General features: G+C 30.8%; 2 protein-coding genes across 4 annotated transcripts; one reads left to right on the forward strand and one right to left on the reverse strand.

Annotated features, from left to right (window-relative positions):
• Positions 1-350: 350 nt before the first annotated feature.
• On the reverse strand, positions 351-9,179 carry LOC139513484 (uncharacterized). 3 transcript variants are annotated; one of them, XM_071302038.1, is made up of 3 exons: positions 8,232-8,299; positions 3,059-3,289; positions 351-2,331 (listed from the first exon to the last, which is right to left on the reverse strand). In XM_071302038.1, exons 1-3 carry the CDS (start codon positions 8,282-8,284, stop codon positions 2,235-2,237), a joined length of 381 nt encoding a protein of 126 aa, XP_071158139.1. In that variant the 5' UTR covers positions 8,285-8,299; the 3' UTR covers positions 351-2,234. The 3 variants fall into 3 exon arrangements, with proteins under 3 accessions (XP_071158139.1, XP_071158140.1, XP_071158141.1); XM_071302039.1 differs by lacking the exon at positions 8,232-8,299 and adding an exon at positions 4,359-4,380 and having other exon boundaries at positions 352-2,331; XM_071302040.1 differs by lacking the exon at positions 8,232-8,299 and adding an exon at positions 9,003-9,179 and having other exon boundaries at positions 356-2,331.
• A 1,951-nt stretch (positions 9,180-11,130) lies between these two features.
• LOC139513486 (putative uncharacterized protein C7orf78) lies at positions 11,131-17,915 on the forward strand. Its single transcript, XM_071302041.1, has 5 exons — positions 11,131-11,352; positions 13,450-13,948; positions 14,748-14,844; positions 15,315-15,457; positions 17,053-17,915. Exons 2-5 carry the CDS (start codon positions 13,469-13,471, stop codon positions 17,170-17,172), a joined length of 840 nt encoding a protein of 279 aa, XP_071158142.1. The 5' UTR covers positions 11,131-11,352; positions 13,450-13,468; the 3' UTR covers positions 17,173-17,915.
• Positions 17,916-18,446: the final 531 nt, after the last annotated feature.

The following is an 18,446-nucleotide window of genomic DNA, read 5'->3' on the forward strand; positions in this document are numbered from 1 at the left end:
ATTTAGATAAAATATTACATAACTTAAATTATAGAATAGAATGAAAAATCACCTATGAAAAATATCGAGCTTTTCGTGAAATGGTTGTAAAAAAGCTAAATTAGATCTAGTTTTCCTGTAATCTTTTTACACATTTGATTCGAATAACACCAAAAATAAACCATTAAATCAAGGAATATATACATCATCTATAGCAAAATAAAATAAAGGATATTTCGGTTTAATTTGTCCGCATATATATGTCGTGTACAAGTTGCAATTTTGTACAGGTTATAACATGTACAAAAATATTGTACATGTTATAACTTGTATAATGCAAAACTACAAGTTATAACATGTACAAAAGTACCTCATACATGTTACAACCTGTACAAAATATTGCTTAAAAATGGTTTTAACTTGTACAAAATCGAAAAATAAGGATATTTTTCTATTATCGCAACAGATGATATTGACCTCAACAACATTTTCATAACTTATTTATTATTCCTTCATGTTAGTGTGTTTTTTTCCTTTTTTGAGACAGTTAATGTCCAGGGGTCGGTATTACAAAGCATTCCTAAGACCTGTCATAAGATATATCTTAGGACATGTCTTATGATTCTCTTATGACTATTTATGGACATATCTTTATTTGATGAATTATAATTGTGAGTGTCCACTTTGAAGGCAATAGTAAAATACTTTCATTCTAGTTGACACTAAAAGACATAAGAGGATAGCCAGAATAGATGTGTCTACAAATAAAATTGGGAATTGAAACGGGGTATGTGTCTAAAAGACAACAACCCGCCCATGGAGCAGACAACATCCAAAGGCCACAAATAAATGCTTTCAAAGTAGAGGATATATATTTAAAACATCAAAATGACATTTGCCTCATGCCATGATCTTATAGTTTATAAACAAAAATTGAGTTATAAATTTACATAAGTCATGCTGAAGGCCAAAAATGTTGAAGAGTAGATCCAAAGATATTGATAATGAAGCGTGGTCCTATGAAAACTATTTCCTCTCTCTCTTGCTTTTACATGGTAAGCATGTAAGACATTGTTTTAGTCTTTGCATGCTATAAAATTGAGAGGGAGGAGTGTTTCCCAAAATTATTAGGAATCGTTCTTAAACTTTTTTGGAAGAATTAATTACTAGTATCTAATGTAATTGTCATTGAGGAATGCAAGCTTTTAGTAAATAGTTTCACACTTATTTAAGCCATAATGGGTATAAAACATACAATTACACGAAAATATATTTTGCCAACATAAGTCATGAAACATATATTTCTGAAACTTTTTGATCATTGTCCTCTAAAGAAAAAGACATGTTCTGGCCTATTTATTGTTGTTCTTTATGCATGTTATGCATTGGTGAATTTAAATGTATATTTTACTTCATTAAGATTTATCTTAAATTTTGTACAAGTTAAAACCATTTTTAAGCAATATTTTGTACAGGTTATAACATGTATGAGGTACTTTTGTACATGTTATAACTTGTATTTTTGCATTATACAAGTTATAACATGTACAATATTTTTGTACATGTTATAACCTGTACAAAATCGCAACTTGTACACGACATATATATACATTATTTGTAATTTGTACACGTTTACATAAGTTTTGAGTTATCACATCTACGTCTTGTATAAAAAAAATAATTCCCTAAAAAGAAAATGGTTCTAAAATCTAAGAACTTTAAAGTAAAAACAAGCATGCTTTAATGAAATGCAACACATCATAATGGATTTCGTATAGATATAGAATCGTGTATATATATTTTTTTACTACGCTGGTATTAGTTTGTCATTAAAAGTCAAAACTATTCAAAACTATTTGGTAGGAATTACGCATTGAATAATAGTCATGTATATTCAATAAAAGTATCTTTTTGTATGTATTTCGAAATATACATATAATTTTAAATCTAACACATTAAAAACATACAGTTTTGAATTTTCTGTCCAAATCAAATTACACTTCAACCTTGTGAGCTCTATTGTATGACAAATAAATTAAAATACATATATACATATTGTATCTGTGTGAGTCTCTCATTTTCATTATAACAACAACAGAAAAATTGTACGAGCTTGAGCAAAGACTATATAAGAAACTTTCGTCAGATCGTTCGATATAATACCACTTTTCATTTTATAAACACAAACAGATCTTGTTGCCATTTATAATTATAACAATATGAGATGATTGGTGGACGAAGTTAGTGAAATCTTCTCAGAAATCCGAACACAGACAGCAACAACACAACGCAGCTAGTAACACATATAGACATGTATCGTCACTCTTGTCTCGTCTTTCATGGACCACAACCCTACAACAATGTCAAAACAGAAAACATGTCAAGCAGAAGTAGGAATGAAGCTTGATTAATTTATAAAACATTTGTTATCACAATTCATATTGTAGATTAAACCATTTAAAAATTCATTCAAAAATTTACTGGCTTATAAGTTTATTTCATTGTATGTAAACTTGTTACAACTTTTACTAAAAAGTTGAAACAGTGAACTGATTGCTTAATATAATTTCACGAATGGGTTGTGTAATTTTAAGTAACCACAGTAGTGTACCGACGCTCTAACTCCGAAAGAAGCGAGACCGGATATATAACTGTTTTTAAATGAAAAATAGCCATTTTATATAAAGACAGTGATGTTTTTCGTCAATTTTTTGGTGCTCTCTCTGCATATGTTCACCTATTGTGAAGTAATATGTAGAATAATAAAACTAATCAAGCATTATTTTTCGATTTTCAGTTATATCAACGAGTTAAAGTTGTATGCAAAATTTTAGCAAAATCTGTGAAATAGCCCATCTAACTTGACCTTTAAATAAACTTAGTGAATACTTGCAGTTTTTGATGGGTTTTGTGTTGCTTAGTTTTCTATGTTGTGTCTCGTGTGCAATTGTCTGTTTGTGTTTCTTTTCTAGTCATATAGCGTTGTCAGTTTGTTTTTTATCTATCATTTTGGATACCCCTCTTGTATCTTTCGCCCCTCTTATAACACTGTTTGGTTCGAAGTATTTAATATACTTACGGTTGTTGGTTATATACAACGGTTGCATTTTGTTGTTGTCCATATTGTTGAGGATATCCTCCTCCCTGTCCATATGGAAACTGTTGTGGTTGTTGTTGATGATGCTGTTGTGGATACTGTTGTGGATGTTGCTGTGGATAAGCTTGTTGGTTTGGTGGATACTGTGGATATCCAGGTTGTTGTGTTGTTGGGGAATAAGGAGGCGGTGGTGCTGATGGGTAAGACATATTACTGTAAAATAAAAATAAAAATGATAATATATATGTTAATTGACATTTAGTCTTGTTTGATAAAAACTCCGATGATTAGTTTACCCTACAGACAAGTTAAATATAAGATATGTAAGCATTAAGGAGCCAACCATGCAGTCCTTTCTCTACAGACAAGTTAAATATAAGATATGTAAGCATTAAGAAGCCAACCATGCAGTCCTTGCTCTTATTGTTAAAATGTTGAGTACGTAGCGGAGAAATAACTTATACCCAATGGCCAGTCTTTAGACTTTCTATTGAACCTACATAATGTAATTGTTGAACCAATGAGATGAGTACGTTACTACATTTATCAGCAAATAAAGACATTACTTTATACGTATACTTTGAGAGAGTGCTATGATTTCTTCTTTTCGCTGAAAAAGGGCACAGACATGATAGTTTTAGCCCTTTTAGATCTATCTATATATATATATATATAATATACAATTTCTTATATAAAATACTCATACGTACTCTATTGACTTTCTTGTTAATAGCACGTTCAAAGTAAACACAAAATATATTAAGAACTATAAATGCTGAAAATGTTGCTTATATGTAGCGTACATTTATTAAAGAGATATACATTTATAGCTATTTTTATATCATATTCACCATTCTCTGATACAAGCATGAAACTTCAATGTACATCACTTCGAAACAGTGTATACCTTAAAACAAACGTTCAGAGTACGACCAAACTGTAAAATCTAACAAGACGAACGAGTTCGATGTGGCAATTTCAGGTTGTCTAAAATTTTGTTTATTTTCATTTTCACCGTCAATTCATGCTTAAAAATGGTCGAATTTGTAATACTCATTCTTTGTGCTTTTTCGACAGTTTTTGGTTATATGAAAGAACAATGTCTGTCTACTAATGACATTAAGGCCTAGTACACTAAACTCAAAATATCCCAAAACAATACGGCAAGGGCTCCACAAGGTCATTTAAAAAAAAAAGTTGGATTTAGCAAAGCATATATAGTTATCTTATTTTCATATCTATTACTAAGTTATATTTTTTTTAGGAAATTGTCTACTCTTACCTCATTTGTTTAAAAAAAGAAAAGAAGATACTTTTGAATTATCCTTTTTATAACGAATACATAAATTAAACATGAAACCATATGAATGTCACTGCTAAAAATAAATTTCTGGTTATTGGTTTGTGTGTTGACCTGCAACCAAAGAATAGTTTTAAAATAATAATTAGAGTCTTACACCAACTATTACAACAAATGACAACTCTGGTTTTTTCGGTATATAATTCAATAATTTCAGCATGTAATACTATGGAACGCCACGACTGCCTTATGTTAATAATCAGCATTATACGCAGTGTTCACAGCATTATATGAAGTGATCACAGCATTATATGTAGTGCTCACAACATTATATGAAGTGATCACAGCATTATATGCAGTGCTCACAGCATTATATGCAGTGTTCACAACATTATACGAAGTGCTCACAACATTATATGAAGTGCTCACAACATTATATGAAGTGCTCACAACATTATATTAAGTGCTCACAACATTATATTAAGTGCTCACAACATTATATTAAGTGTTCACAACATTATACGTTTTTTGTTGTATGATGAGATTGATGTATGATGAGATTTATGAATGATGGGATCATTCGGTAAACTTCGTTTTTTAGCGGAAATTACCGAATCCATAATTGGTAAATTACGGTAAATTAATGCCCAGCAATCAAATTTAAACAGTTATTATTATATATGTGATCATTAAGGCAGTATACAATATTTAAAACGGATTGAAATAAGTAAATTAAGAAGTATGATCAATTTAACCCAAGTTTATTCCACACCAGGGCATTTTAAACTTATTTTGAGGATTAGTTTCACCATATTCACAACTTAATATGTATATATATTTACTAGAACACATCCGTGATATCGCGGGTCTGTGACTGAATTAAAGAATATGCGTAAGCCTTATTTTAGTATTGGTATTGTCATCTGATAAAGTCATGCCGATTATAAGATGAAGTTTTCTCTGCTTTTAACATCTTTCTGTTTGAACCCGTCGACCTGGAACTTGTCAATTTAATATTGGTATTATTGATTTTTTTTGGAAAACAAAAGTCTCTGGAAAGGAGTATTTTTTAATCAACAGTTTTGTCCTTTATGAGTTATGAATAAAATTGAATCTTTGATTCGCTGTTTTACGTCTAACAAATTGAAAACTGTACATGCTGTACCTATACGCCTTATTTTAAGTCCAGATTTTTATTATTCGTATTGTCATCTTAGAAAGTCATACTGATTAAAGTACTACAATCGGGAACAATGTGACAATGATTGAATTAAGTAGTTTCAACCCTGTGATTACGACTCGTGTATATAGCAAAATCTTAAATACAGCGTTTCGTGGTACTCCTGTCAGATGCGGAACGTACAGATAATGTAATAGTTAACAGGTGAATATATTATTGGTATCGATTCGACCCGGAACTTCTTAATTATTGGCAATATTAATTATGTGGAAAACAAAAGGGTCTGGAGTGATGTTATTTTTAATCAACAGCATGGTACTATATTAGTTATATATACTCTCAGATCAGTACTTATAGTGTCTTTTTATTGTTGGGATATACAAGTACCCGCCCACATGCACGTTCACTCTATTTTCTTGTTAGATCATATGTATTTATATTTGTACCCATCTAATGAGTTAATATAAAAAAGAAGATGTGGTATGATTGCCAATGAGACAACTATCCACAAAATACCAAAATGACACAAACATTAACAACTATAGGTCACTGTACGGCCTTCAACAATGAGCAAAGCCCATACCGCATAGTCAGCTATAAAAGGCCCCGATACGACCATGTAAAACAATTCAAACGAGAAAACTAACAAGCCTTTTACAACTGATTTTCATAGTTCGTTCTTATGCTGTTCTGTTACGCCACTGTCCCAGGTTAGAGGGAGGATACCAACATCCCGCTAACATGTTAAAACCCGCCACATTTTGCATATATGTGGCCGTCCCAAGTCAGGAGGAGCCTTTATTTCAGTGGTTGTCGTTTGTTAATTAATGTGTTATATACATGTTAGTTTTTCGATCGTTTGTTTGTATATAAATTAGGAATATTTTTCGTTTATCATTTCGGGCCTTTCTATAGCTGACTATCCGGTATGGGCTTTCCTCATTGTTGAAGGTCGTACTGTGGCCGTTTAGCTGTTTAAAATTTCTGTGATGTCATTTTGTCTCTTGTGGAAAGTTGTTTCATTGGCAAGCATACCACTTTTATATATATACATGTATGTACCGTGCAAACTGACGAACAAACGTAGTAAATGTTTTATTCATCCCCACAAACTCAATTTTCATAAGAGATGATAACTTTAAATGAAAATGTTAAACAGGGTCTTGAAAGGGTAAATCTTTCTATGAAAGTGTAAATTTCTATGAAAGTGTAAATTTCTATATAAGACTGCTGATCATATTTAGAAGACAATCTTAGTACTTGCCGTGCTAAAAAGCTTGTAAAAAAATGGAATAATTGATGTAAAGTTATGTTTAACACCTACAGTGAAATGCTTTAAACTGCATTTTCCATATCTGTTAGATACTTATTCATGTAAAAATGCCAAATTCTGAAAATCGATGCCAAAAATGACTCTATCATGACATATATAAGCTAGCGTAATATGGCACCTATGTGTTATAGAAAGCTGACTGTTTTATTTAAAAGGTAATTAAGCTTTTTAAAACTGAGTACGGACTATAAAGTGGCACCTTGCTAAATTTCTTCAGTAGGAAATGAACTCGAGAATATATCAAACAAATTTTCCTACGATATTTCATTAAATAAACTTTTTATTATTTAACTTACATTTTGCCATTCGTATTTCTTACGACGAACAGAACTACTTCAATCATTCACCTCTCAGTTTCATCTTTTCCTTACTTATTTCAATCAGTTTTAAATATTGTATGCTACCTTATGATAACATGATTTTAATAACTTTTTAAATTTGTTTGCTGGGCATTACCGTAATTTACCAATTATGGCTTCGGTAATTTCCGCTAAAAAACGAAGTTTACCGAATGATCTCATCATTCATAAATCTCATCATACATCAATCTCATCATACAACAAAAAACGTATAATGTTGTGAACACTTAATATAATGTTGTGAGCACTTAATATAATGTTGTGAGCACTTAATATAATGTTGTGAGCACTTCATATAATGTTGTGAGCACTTCATATAATGTTGTGAACACTGCATATAATGCTGTGAGCACTGCATATAATGCTGTGATCACTTCATATAATGTTGTGAGCACTACATATAATGCTGTGATCACTTCATATAATGCTGTGAACACTGCGTATAATGCTGATTATTAACATAAGGCAGTCGTGGCGTTCCATATAATACAATTTAGATAGTTGGTACTGTCCTTTGTAATACTAAATCCAAACTGCTCTATACTTGACATACATTTCTCTAAATGAGTGACAAATACAATTAACAATAGAACAGACTGAAGTGTGTATCTTATTAGTTAGAAACAAGTCAAGACTTGTCTTGCCTTAAACCTTTAACAATAAAAACAATAAAAATATAACCAAATCTTTAAGTGAAACAATCCAAATACAAAAAGAAATGTAAAGATTTTACACAAAATTATTAATGAAAATATCCTAGAAGTCTCAAAAATAAATTGTGTCTATTTTTTCACTGCGACACGAGAGACATTACTTGATGGGTCACAAATAGCCACTGTCTTTTTAAAAATCTTACAAATATGCCTTCTCATTTAATTATATCAATCGGGTGTCAAATTTCAATCAAATATATGGATACTTGAACGGTTTTTTTTAAACTTATAAAAAAGAGATGTCGCTATGCGTCATTAACAGCAACGCACCATAAATGGATCATAAGAATCTGGAGATCATCATATTTATTCAAATTTTCCATATAATATGGCAAGTTCGAAATCGCACCAAATCTAAAAAAAAAAGAGTAGATATATAAACATGTGGCTGGTGGATTCATCTTTTCAATCACGCAGGAGACCCTACATGCACATTGATTAGACTTATAAATTTAAACACATTGTTAAGATCAGAAAGGTTTTTTACATTACATGTATGTTTCATTAGGAGTCTATTACATTCCAAATTTATATTTCATTTTCCCCATAAAATAAAACTTTCATAATTGTTCGTGCTTACGTCACAAGGAATGCATTTATAGGAAAACAAACACAAACATCGATGTCAATCGTAAATTAATAGTAAATTAATAGTAGCATAAAAATGAACTTATCAGAATCGAATGCATGTTTTTATAATTCTATATGTTTCTTCAATTCAAATTTGCTTCAGTCAATGCTTTTATATACTCCCCAATAACATAAGAAAAGAAGACCTCAAGTCTTAAAATACTTCCATCAAGGCCGGCGTATGAAAAACAGATTCTACAAAAATAAGGTACTCAATTTTTCAAGAATTTAATGAAAACCTTTTTTATATACACATTTATATTTCTAGAACTCATAAAGATGGGGAATCATAACATTCGAAATTGCATTTCCTTGTTCACTTTCGCTTTAATCTAATGCGTATATTTTCTACGTGTGTTTGAATATACATATATATATATTCATACTTATATACATGTATGTTGTACTTACCAAGTTCAAGTTAAATAACAAAATGTTGATAAATCCTTGGTTATATAAACGTAAGTGTGGAAATCTGTATCAATTCCGCTTTTCTTGTTACCAGAGATAAAGAATGACCACTGTCTTATTTGTGTATTTACGTTCTATATTTCATAATACATACGTGTATTAAATCTTATGTGTCATAAACATGGGGTCATGCATTTAGTTCCTGTTTCGGCTTTAACAACCATATCAACAACTTTATTTGGCGGTTTCTTTTGAATTGGACGGATTAAAAGTTGGCCTGTGTTTTTCGTTGACTCTTATGTAATCTATTATCACTCGATTCTTTTGCTCATATAGGTTAGTAAACTTTATTCTCTGTAATCCTAATATGGTGTGTGAAGAAACAGTTAATAGATTTGTTCAGTCCGACAAACACTGATGAACAGCAAAGAATTTGATCAGAACAACGTGTGATAAAGATTAAGCCACACACTTAATCTTTTCAGTTTTATCCAATATATATTTGTCTCTGTTCTACTTTTGTATGTCTCTGAATATTATATGTTCTAAATATCTATATTCCAATGTAATATGGTTTGCTGAGAAATAAAAATATCTAAAGTAAACGTTTTCATTTATTTGTGTAGCTTAAATGCAACCGATATTTCCCCTTCCTCCTTGTATCATTTTTATTTGGAAATGTTACAAAACAAGTTATATTTAATTCTCAATGCAAAGGCTGTACATTCTGAGTCATTCTGTAGAGTTTATCAGTTGAACATTCACAGATTCTGTTCAAGATGTACGGCTTATTCAACTAGCAGAGTCATTTTAGAAAGTTGATAAAAACCTATTGTGGAATTGAGTGTTGAATTTATCAGTGCTTAAAAACAAGTATTACCTGGCAACAGATATTGCTATTCAATTGACGGAAACTTAAATAATACATTGCAAATTTTAAGCTTTATGTAAAATTTTGTATTGAAGGACATACAGAGACAAAACAATGAATTATTTTTATATAAAAAATTATATTAAAAAACTGGAGGAATAAATACAAGCACAATTCAAACCATAAGTTGAGAAGGAAATCGTTGAAATAATGGACACGGAAAGGACAACTGACGAAAATACAAACAACAATTAACTGGAATAGTGTTTTAGATATATAATAAATCCTTATCCTTCAAAGTTTTAGACAATCGTACACCACACCTATCTCAGTAAACTTTTTATAGAACACTAAATTATAAATAGGAGTACTCACTAGTCGTTTAGCAACTATGGCTTTCATTTCCTCAGCAGAGCTGCAGGATTGTGAAAATAAACATGCACGGATTGGATGGTCATTATATTTTACAATGCACATTCATAGATATTGATTTAGCTTTTAGACGAAATTTTCAATAACAATTTCATTAGTGTTTGTATTACGCTGTGTTTAGAGGCATTTCTGGTCATTTTTATTAACATCTATCTGTTTGAAATGAAACAGTATCAAAGCATGCTTTTTTTTCGAAAATAAGAACTGCACTAGCCAGAGGTCTCAGCCTGGTCGTACTCGGTAAAACTGACACAGTCAAACTCCATTCTAACTACTCAATTGAAGGAATTATTTATTCATCGTCGGGTTTTTAGTAAGAGTATGAAAATAATGTATCGATGCAGTCCAAAATCGCTGCTGACCGTGCAAGAGCTGTATAACCAATCAAGGTCGTTAAAAACTTCCATGGCATTTGTTGTCCAAAATCGTCTGCACTTATTTTAAAAACGTATGACAGAATGAACGCTGTACTTTGATACATCATAATGATCTTCCAAAATACCTATCCAAACGAAAAAGTAACTCTAAATCAGTAATGATACGTAGCAACCCTAAAGACTTCATTACAAAGAGGTATTGCTGGAAGTATTCTACCTGCATATATTCATAGCATACTAATAAGATCAATAGATAATTAATGAATTGCTTAATTGCTTAATTGCTTAAATTAAAAAGTAAATAGAATGACATAACCTAATAAAAAGGAATGATATGAATATACCTAATCAATAATTATATCTGGGTTTAAAGGGAACATGTTTATGTGTTATTTAAAAGCCGATAATTGTTGGATAAATTTAAATCGTTCATACAATTCATTTGTACAGTTTCAATTGAAATAATTTAAACTGAAAAACGTTACGGAGGATTAACTCTATGGACTGCGCATGGTTTTTGGTTACATTAAAGGCGTCCTTTCCTTAGCAACATGTCCGATTTCCGGTAGTTCTTTGAAATGTGAAAATGTAAAATTAGCCGTATAAACATATAATGTTTACAAATTTACTTAATATACAAAGGATATAGTAATAGTGATTTAATTAACCGGTAAGTCATTTGTTTACTATATGCTTTCCACTTTGAGGAACGGTGATCTCTCTTTAACATCTGACTTGCAGTCTCTTTATAAAAGATGTTTAATACTATATGTTTTTTTTCTTCAATATGTTTCAGAATAAGTTATTCTGTTGCTCTTGTTGCACACAATGTATGCCTGAGTGTATTAATAAACTTGTCAAGCGTTAAAATATAGACTTTTTTTTATAATTCTATATCGATGTGAAAAACTATTTGGGGGGGGGGGGGGGGGGGGGGGCGGGTTTCGATGGTATTTGTTGTCTTCTACTGTTACTGTTTTGGTATCTCCTGTATTATTTTTATATGTTACTAGTTTTAATTCTTCTGGCAAGTTAACATACAAGTACTAGTAATTTAATGTAAACAAAATATTTACAATACACGTTTTATATACATTTTAATTGACACTTGTCGTTTAAATACCTTCTTTGGAAATTAGAAATATAAATATCTCTCTGATACAATCTGTTTAACACCTCCTCCTCAATGCGAACAGTTATTTACAGTGTGATTTACGCGTGTAATATCAAACTTATATATAAAGTCAGAATTTAAAAATTGAAAAACTTTTTCACAAAAGTCCAGTAAGAAATTTACAAAAATACAATTCTTCATAACTCCTTCTCTGACATTCAAACATTGTAATGAATTTAACCAATGGAAATATATTTCATCAGTAGCAAGACACTGACGATACAGCCCCGCATATAGACAAAATTAATATGATTTTTATAGGGTGTAAATGATAGCAACAAGATATTACTCTGCAGTGTTAATTTGGTTCAGATTGACATTTTATGCTCTAGCATTCGATTTTCTCCGTTCCACATATCAATTGGATATTCACGTGAGATATTTATAAGCCTTAACAAATAGAGATATTTCTATTTTCGGCAGGTTGGAGACGATGTTTGGTGATTACGAAAACGCAGTAACCACATTGTTTGAGCTCCAAAAGGCCCTATTAAAGATACTTTACTTGAAACCCCGATATAAACTACTACCTATATTTGGTACATCAGTTTGTAAACACCTTAGACCGAATTTTTGTATCCCTATATTCGGAAGAAATTTCCTAATCTTCGTTTTTATTTTTATTCTTTAAAAATATTGCACACAAAAATATTAGAAACAGGTAAATAAAAAAAGGTAGATGAATAAAAGCCGGTCCATTTTTGTCTACCCTTTCACTATGTCTTTTTCAGAAACATTTTTATATGTCGTTAAACATAATCACTTTTATGCAATATTTGTATGAAAGAAATGCCATATATATGTATACGTCATTTGCATTAAAAAGTCGGGAGGTACGGTTGTATTGAGAAATGACATTATCTACTAAAATTTAACAGCTAAATCTTATTAAAACATTTATGCATTAGGTAAATACTTAAGAATACCATAAAAGTCAAGGTATTTAAAATCAAACAAAAACTTAGGTATATAAACCTCTATCTTGATACCAATTACTGTATATGGTTACTTAGTACGCTATGAACGTGACCGATCTTATATCAATAACACATTGATTTTTGTCTAAGGGAGGCTTTAAAAGCTAAAACCATTTTAAAACATAAATTTGTCGCCAAGTTTCATTAAGCTTTTTTATACCTAAAAATCGAAAATACATTTATCATTTATCAATTTAAACCAACCATTCTAAAGAAATGAAAAGCTTCGTGATAATTAATTGAATTTAAAAACCCTACATAAATATCACTATTACTTAAAGGTTGAAATGATTAATCATCAATAGTTTTAATTACCAACCAAATGTATATGAAAATACCAAACAATCCAATAATTAACAATGGGTTGCAGTTTATTTTACGCACAAGGGTGGCTTAAGATAGGAAAACAGTCGTTGTTATGTAATAATTTCTTGTCGACTATGCCCTATCTTGAATATGGTCCATCCAGACTACGTTTAGAATAAACTGTTACACTAGTACTTCTCTTTCAGTGCAGTGTTAATAATTTTAGTATTTGGTCATGCACACAAGATCATACCTGCTTTTGAGCTTAAATCATATTATAAATTATTGAATTATGTGTTTTCATTTTCAGAATATTATAAGGGTTCACTATGAGTCAGTCAGATTGCCAGTCTAGAACTAGTCCAGAGAGACTCGGAAGTGCAGCGAGTTCGCTTGGAATTGTTCCATTTGGATTCCATTCTAAAACGCAATATGACGCAAACGAAACACTAATTCAAATACGAAGTGAAAACTATGAACCAAAAGAACCTATTAAAGACAATAATATATGGAAACGGCCACCTCCGGATTTTAGACCCCAAATATTTGCCCCTAAACCTCCAAAACGTAATTCTCGTGAATCTATGCAACCTTGGAACTATGGAACAATACCAGGACAAAGAGAGATTATAAAACGTGAACGACAAAAAGTAATCCCCCACATTCTACTTCCAATAAAGGATGACATAACACGATTTGTGACAACGGGGAGGATAATGAGACCATTTACAGCAAAGAAAAAGTTTGTGACAGAGGGAATGTACAACCCGGGACCGTTTGCAGATATAACAGAACACGACTTTAGAGGGGTAGGTTTTATCAAATTCAGTATTTTTTGGCAATATATTTTGCCATTTTCTCACAAACTTGCTCAATGTGTTAATGTATATGCCTAGAATAGGGATTTTTTGTTTCTTAGGGGTCTGGAAAACCATTTGTAGCAATATTTGATTTAACACCTGACGGGAGCATATGTTGGCAGCTTTATCTTAACCATTTAAACTATTTTGCAAAGTTTGTTTAGACTTTGGTTTTATATTTTGACTTGTTTTTGTGTGAATTGCTACATCTATAATCGTATTTATATTAGTCTTAGTGGAACAGTTTTCTTTTTTTCCTCACAATCTTATAATTGAAGGTTGTATCCTTGCTTTTGCGGAGGTGTAAGTATTTTCACTGAACTAGTACACATGTTTATTTAGGGGCCAGTTGTGGTCCACCTCTGGGTGCGGAATTTCTCGCTACGTTGAAGACTTTCGGCTATATTCTGCTCTTTGGTCAGGTTGTTGTCTCTTTGACATATTCCCCATTGTCATTCCCAAATTTTGTTACCAATGAGACGAAAACAAAACGACACAAACTAAACCAACCAAAGACATTCATAATCTGTAAAAGTAACTCTGCTTTCACTTTCACATCCACTAATGACAGAAACATTAACATACAAGTACTAAGAATGCTATATATAGTAGTATTATAACAAAACAATGTTGGTTCGATACATTTCTAATTTCAGCATCATGTTTTATTTCCTAAATTTTAACGATATAACATTTCTTATTTTTTTTTACTTCATTAATAATTTATGTATTATTTAATTTTTTGCAGTATCCACCTCCGAAGAAACTTGGCCTGTCAGAATTTTTATCGAAATATGACAGAGATCCATACAACTTGAAATTCCATTCAGAAAGACTGGATATAAGTAAGCACTCGAGTTTCTCTATGTAATGTACCGATCAAACGCAGTTTACTATAACTGTTTCTGTCTAAATACACAAACGAACATATAAATCTGAAACATGACAATTTTGACTTAGTTTAGACTACTTTTATTTTGAAGCATTTTCTTGTCTCTTATATATAGATTTCAAATATCATATTTAAATTTATAAAAAAATATGATTCAAAGAGCAAGTTAAAGTTGATAAAAAAAAACATGCTTTTTACTCCGTCTGAGTTGTGAATATGATTGCTAAGTAAATTTCATTGTACCCCCCTTTTTATATATCGTATCTAATATTGTTATCTTAATACAAGTATGTAATACAATGTACATATTTTATGAAAATTTATTTCAAATGATTAAAAAAGATAATTCTCGTAGTCTCAATGCGATTTTTCCATTTTTCCGTTTTGTACTTTACTGAGATGACTTTATTTTGCATTTTACAGTTCACGGGGCACGCTTTGACAAAGCAACGGACAGAAATATCAAAGGTCAACAGATGGCTCCGCCTAAAACACCACAGCCTCCATTTGATTCTCAACTTATCCTGGATAGAGAAAAATGGCCAATGAAACCTGGTGAATTTACAGTAAGTATTTGCAAAATGTGTTGTATTTATATGTATTTGCGTACGCGTCGAAAAATAGTGGAACAAGAAAGTGTTTCACTTTTTTCACGTTTATATACCAAAGATAGTATCTGTCACGTCATTGGTTATATATGAACCGCCTAAATCAAATATAACATGAAAACACTGAAATACCGTGATTTAAAAGAAAAGTACATTTTACATTTTAAGTAAAACATTAAACAAGTTGATATACTTAAGTAATAGAAATCAAGAATAGTTTAATGTCAAACGGGACCTTCGGACACTGTTCGTACGTTATACTGCTTATATATTTGCTGTAAATTTACTGAGGTAATTTTAAAACGACAACGACTCATATCACACATTTCAAATTGTATGGAATAAAAACTGAAATACCACGAACTTGTTTATAGCAATACAGCTCTGAAAAGTTTTTAGTATGTGTTTTGAGGTGAGTTAAATTGTTAATTTGATATGGTGTATAGTTGGCTTATTGTTTTTATTCATTTTGTTAAATAATTTTATGATATTCATCAATTTCAACATAGTTCTACATAATTTGTCCTTATTGACCATTATGTCCGCATAGATCCCGTCCTGGTTTAATATCAAATTTGAAATATATATTTTTTTCATATTCATTAATTCCTGCGATGAATTCAACTGAGAAATGATGTATAAATGTTAATGTGTGGACAATAAAACAATAAGATAAGTTTACTGCTTGAACTTATAATACTTTGGACACCAGTTTAATAAATGGATGAAATCCTTCTGCACCACAACACAGTGCGCCAATGCTTCTTTCTGACTATTAGTTTTCAAAATACCTACTGTCTTTTAAAACTTAAAAAAACTCCCGACAATAGCATTAACTAATGTTGTAAATATGGCTATTCAACTTTATTTTTTCAAGTTCTAGTGGTCAACGGGTAAAAGTATAAAGATTGATGGTAGTTAACTTTGATTAACATATTTATATACATTCAATGGGTATCATACAATCTATAACTTTTTATATAATACTTGGATAAAAGGTACGTTAATGAAATATAATCGTTAATATTATATATTCTGAATAACAAAAGCTTTGCTTAGTTGGTATTGGTTTATTTTTATTTTTATTTCTACATGTGATTCGGTTAGTTATAAGTATATGAAAGAAAGTCAGTATCTTTGTCAATGTTATTTCAAAGAAAATCGCCAATGAGACAACTTTCCGCCAGTGACCGAAACACATAGAAGTTAACAACTATATATTTATGGTACGGCCTTCATAAATGAGCAAAACCATGCCGCATAGTCAGCTATAAATTAAAGGACCCATATAACATATTTCGTGTGCATGTTACATGGCATAATGTCTTGGTCTGTCTTACAATCCTTAATTTGCAATCTGTTAACAACTTTCTTCTAGATACGAAACCGTACTGTGATCAACAACACCGTTAACTTGCCATGGTGTTTGATGATTAATAGAATACTCTGTTCGACAATAACAGTTTCGTTATCATGATACCAACAGCCCATTTAATTAACATCCAAATGTTTATTTTAAATCTTTTTAATAAATTTCTATTACAATTTTCCAGCGTTTTCGATTACGTCATAGACCCGCCAAAAGTGCTTTCATGGAAAGAGTATCTAACACACTGGAATCTAGATGGGCTAAAGAGAAAATGGAAGAAACTCTGGCTACTGTATCAAGCTGATAAAGGATATTCCTAGTGGCCATTGATTTGTATGGTTGGGAATCATGATACATCGAAAGACATTTCTCCCATATAGTGTACCCTGCAAACAAACGCAGACACGAAATATTTCGATCAATTTCGGGGTTAGGTTTTTTTATTTATGAATCTCACTCGGCTTTGTTCCCATAACTCAAAGCAGTTTTCTATAATCAGCTTTTTGCAAACGCACGACATGGTATGTGATTTTTGAAATATCGATAATTGGAATGAGACTATCATTGTGTCCTTTTATTTAGTTACTGTGCACTTGCTTTTTTTCTTTTTGCAACTTTAAGATGTAAAGTTACATTTGTACGTAGTTTATCTCCGTACATCTACTACTTCTATTATTCATACCTTTTTTTTTTAATACACAGATTCAAAATGTTAAATACATAATTTTTGTGAATGGTTAAATAACGAGTAAAGTCAAGTAACATTACTTTTTATGAAAGTTCTTTTATAATCAGCACTTTGTTTTGTTATATTTCGACGTTTATTTTTTAGTATTATAGTATCAAATGAAACGCTTGCTCATAAATATAATGAATATACTCAGTGCCAATATTTGTATTTCAGTAACGTTGTGATGTGGTTGTCTTTAGGGTAAACATTCTATATCATCTGTATGATATTTTTCTTGTTTGTTTTGTATATTTATTGATTGTTTGTATATGTTAAATCTGTTTATTTCAATATTAAAATCTCTGTTTATGTTTTTACATGTATGTTTGGTATATGTTTAGACTCTTTCTCTAGCAGAAGAAATTTAGAAAAAGAATGCGAACTCTTACATTCTAGTTAGTTCAAAGGGTTAAAAAGTGTCAAAAAATACCTTGTATTGAGACCAAATGTCCATAATAACACCAGATCAACAGTAAAAAATATCTCTTTAATGTCTATTCATACTTGAATTATACTGAACAAAAACAATGTCCAGCAGATTGTATTTACACAACTCACATCTAATGTGCAATGGATGATATGTAACAAACAACGAACAGAGGGATGGCGTTTTAAAATTTAAATTTGACTTGTTTTTTCCCCTCTTAATACGTCTAACCTTGAGTCGGATACAGCATAAAATTTATTGAATATGTGATATTGATGAGTTTCTGTCACAATATTGAAATTTTTCGATTTTCGATTTTTAATATGCTTCAACTTCGTATTCCAACTAGCGACACTTATTGGTAGACGAAACGCGTTTCTATAAGCCTTAGATCTTTGAAGAGTTTTTACAATTATAGATT

This window comes from Mytilus edulis, chromosome 2 (assembly GCF_963676685.1).
Source record: "Mytilus edulis chromosome 2, xbMytEdul2.2, whole genome shotgun sequence".
Lineage (NCBI taxonomy): Eukaryota > Metazoa > Mollusca > Bivalvia > Mytilida > Mytilidae > Mytilus > Mytilus edulis.

Bases quoted from the DNA above. Each gene is read 5' to 3' on its own strand.
- LOC139513484 (XM_071302038.1), bottom strand. From the start codon at position 8,284: ATGGAAAATTTGAATAAATATGATGATCTCCAGATTCTTATGATCCAT. The intron at 3,290-8,231 runs GTGCGTTGCTGT...TTTATTTTACAG, and splicing joins ATTCTTATGATCCATTTATG to TAATATGTCTTACCCATCAG. The intron at 2,332-3,058 runs GTAAGTATATTA...ACATTGTTGTAG, and splicing joins GTTGTATATAACCAACAACC to GGTTGTGGTCCATGAAAGAC.
- LOC139513486 (XM_071302041.1), top strand. From the start codon at position 13,469: ATGAGTCAGTCAGATTGCCAGTCTAGAACTAGTCCAGAGAGACTCGGA. The intron at 13,949-14,747 runs GTAGGTTTTATC...AATTTTTTGCAG, and splicing joins CAGAACACGACTTTAGAGGG to TATCCACCTCCGAAGAAACT. The intron at 15,458-17,052 runs GTAAGTATTTGC...ACAATTTTCCAG, and splicing joins TGAAACCTGGTGAATTTACA to CGTTTTCGATTACGTCATAG.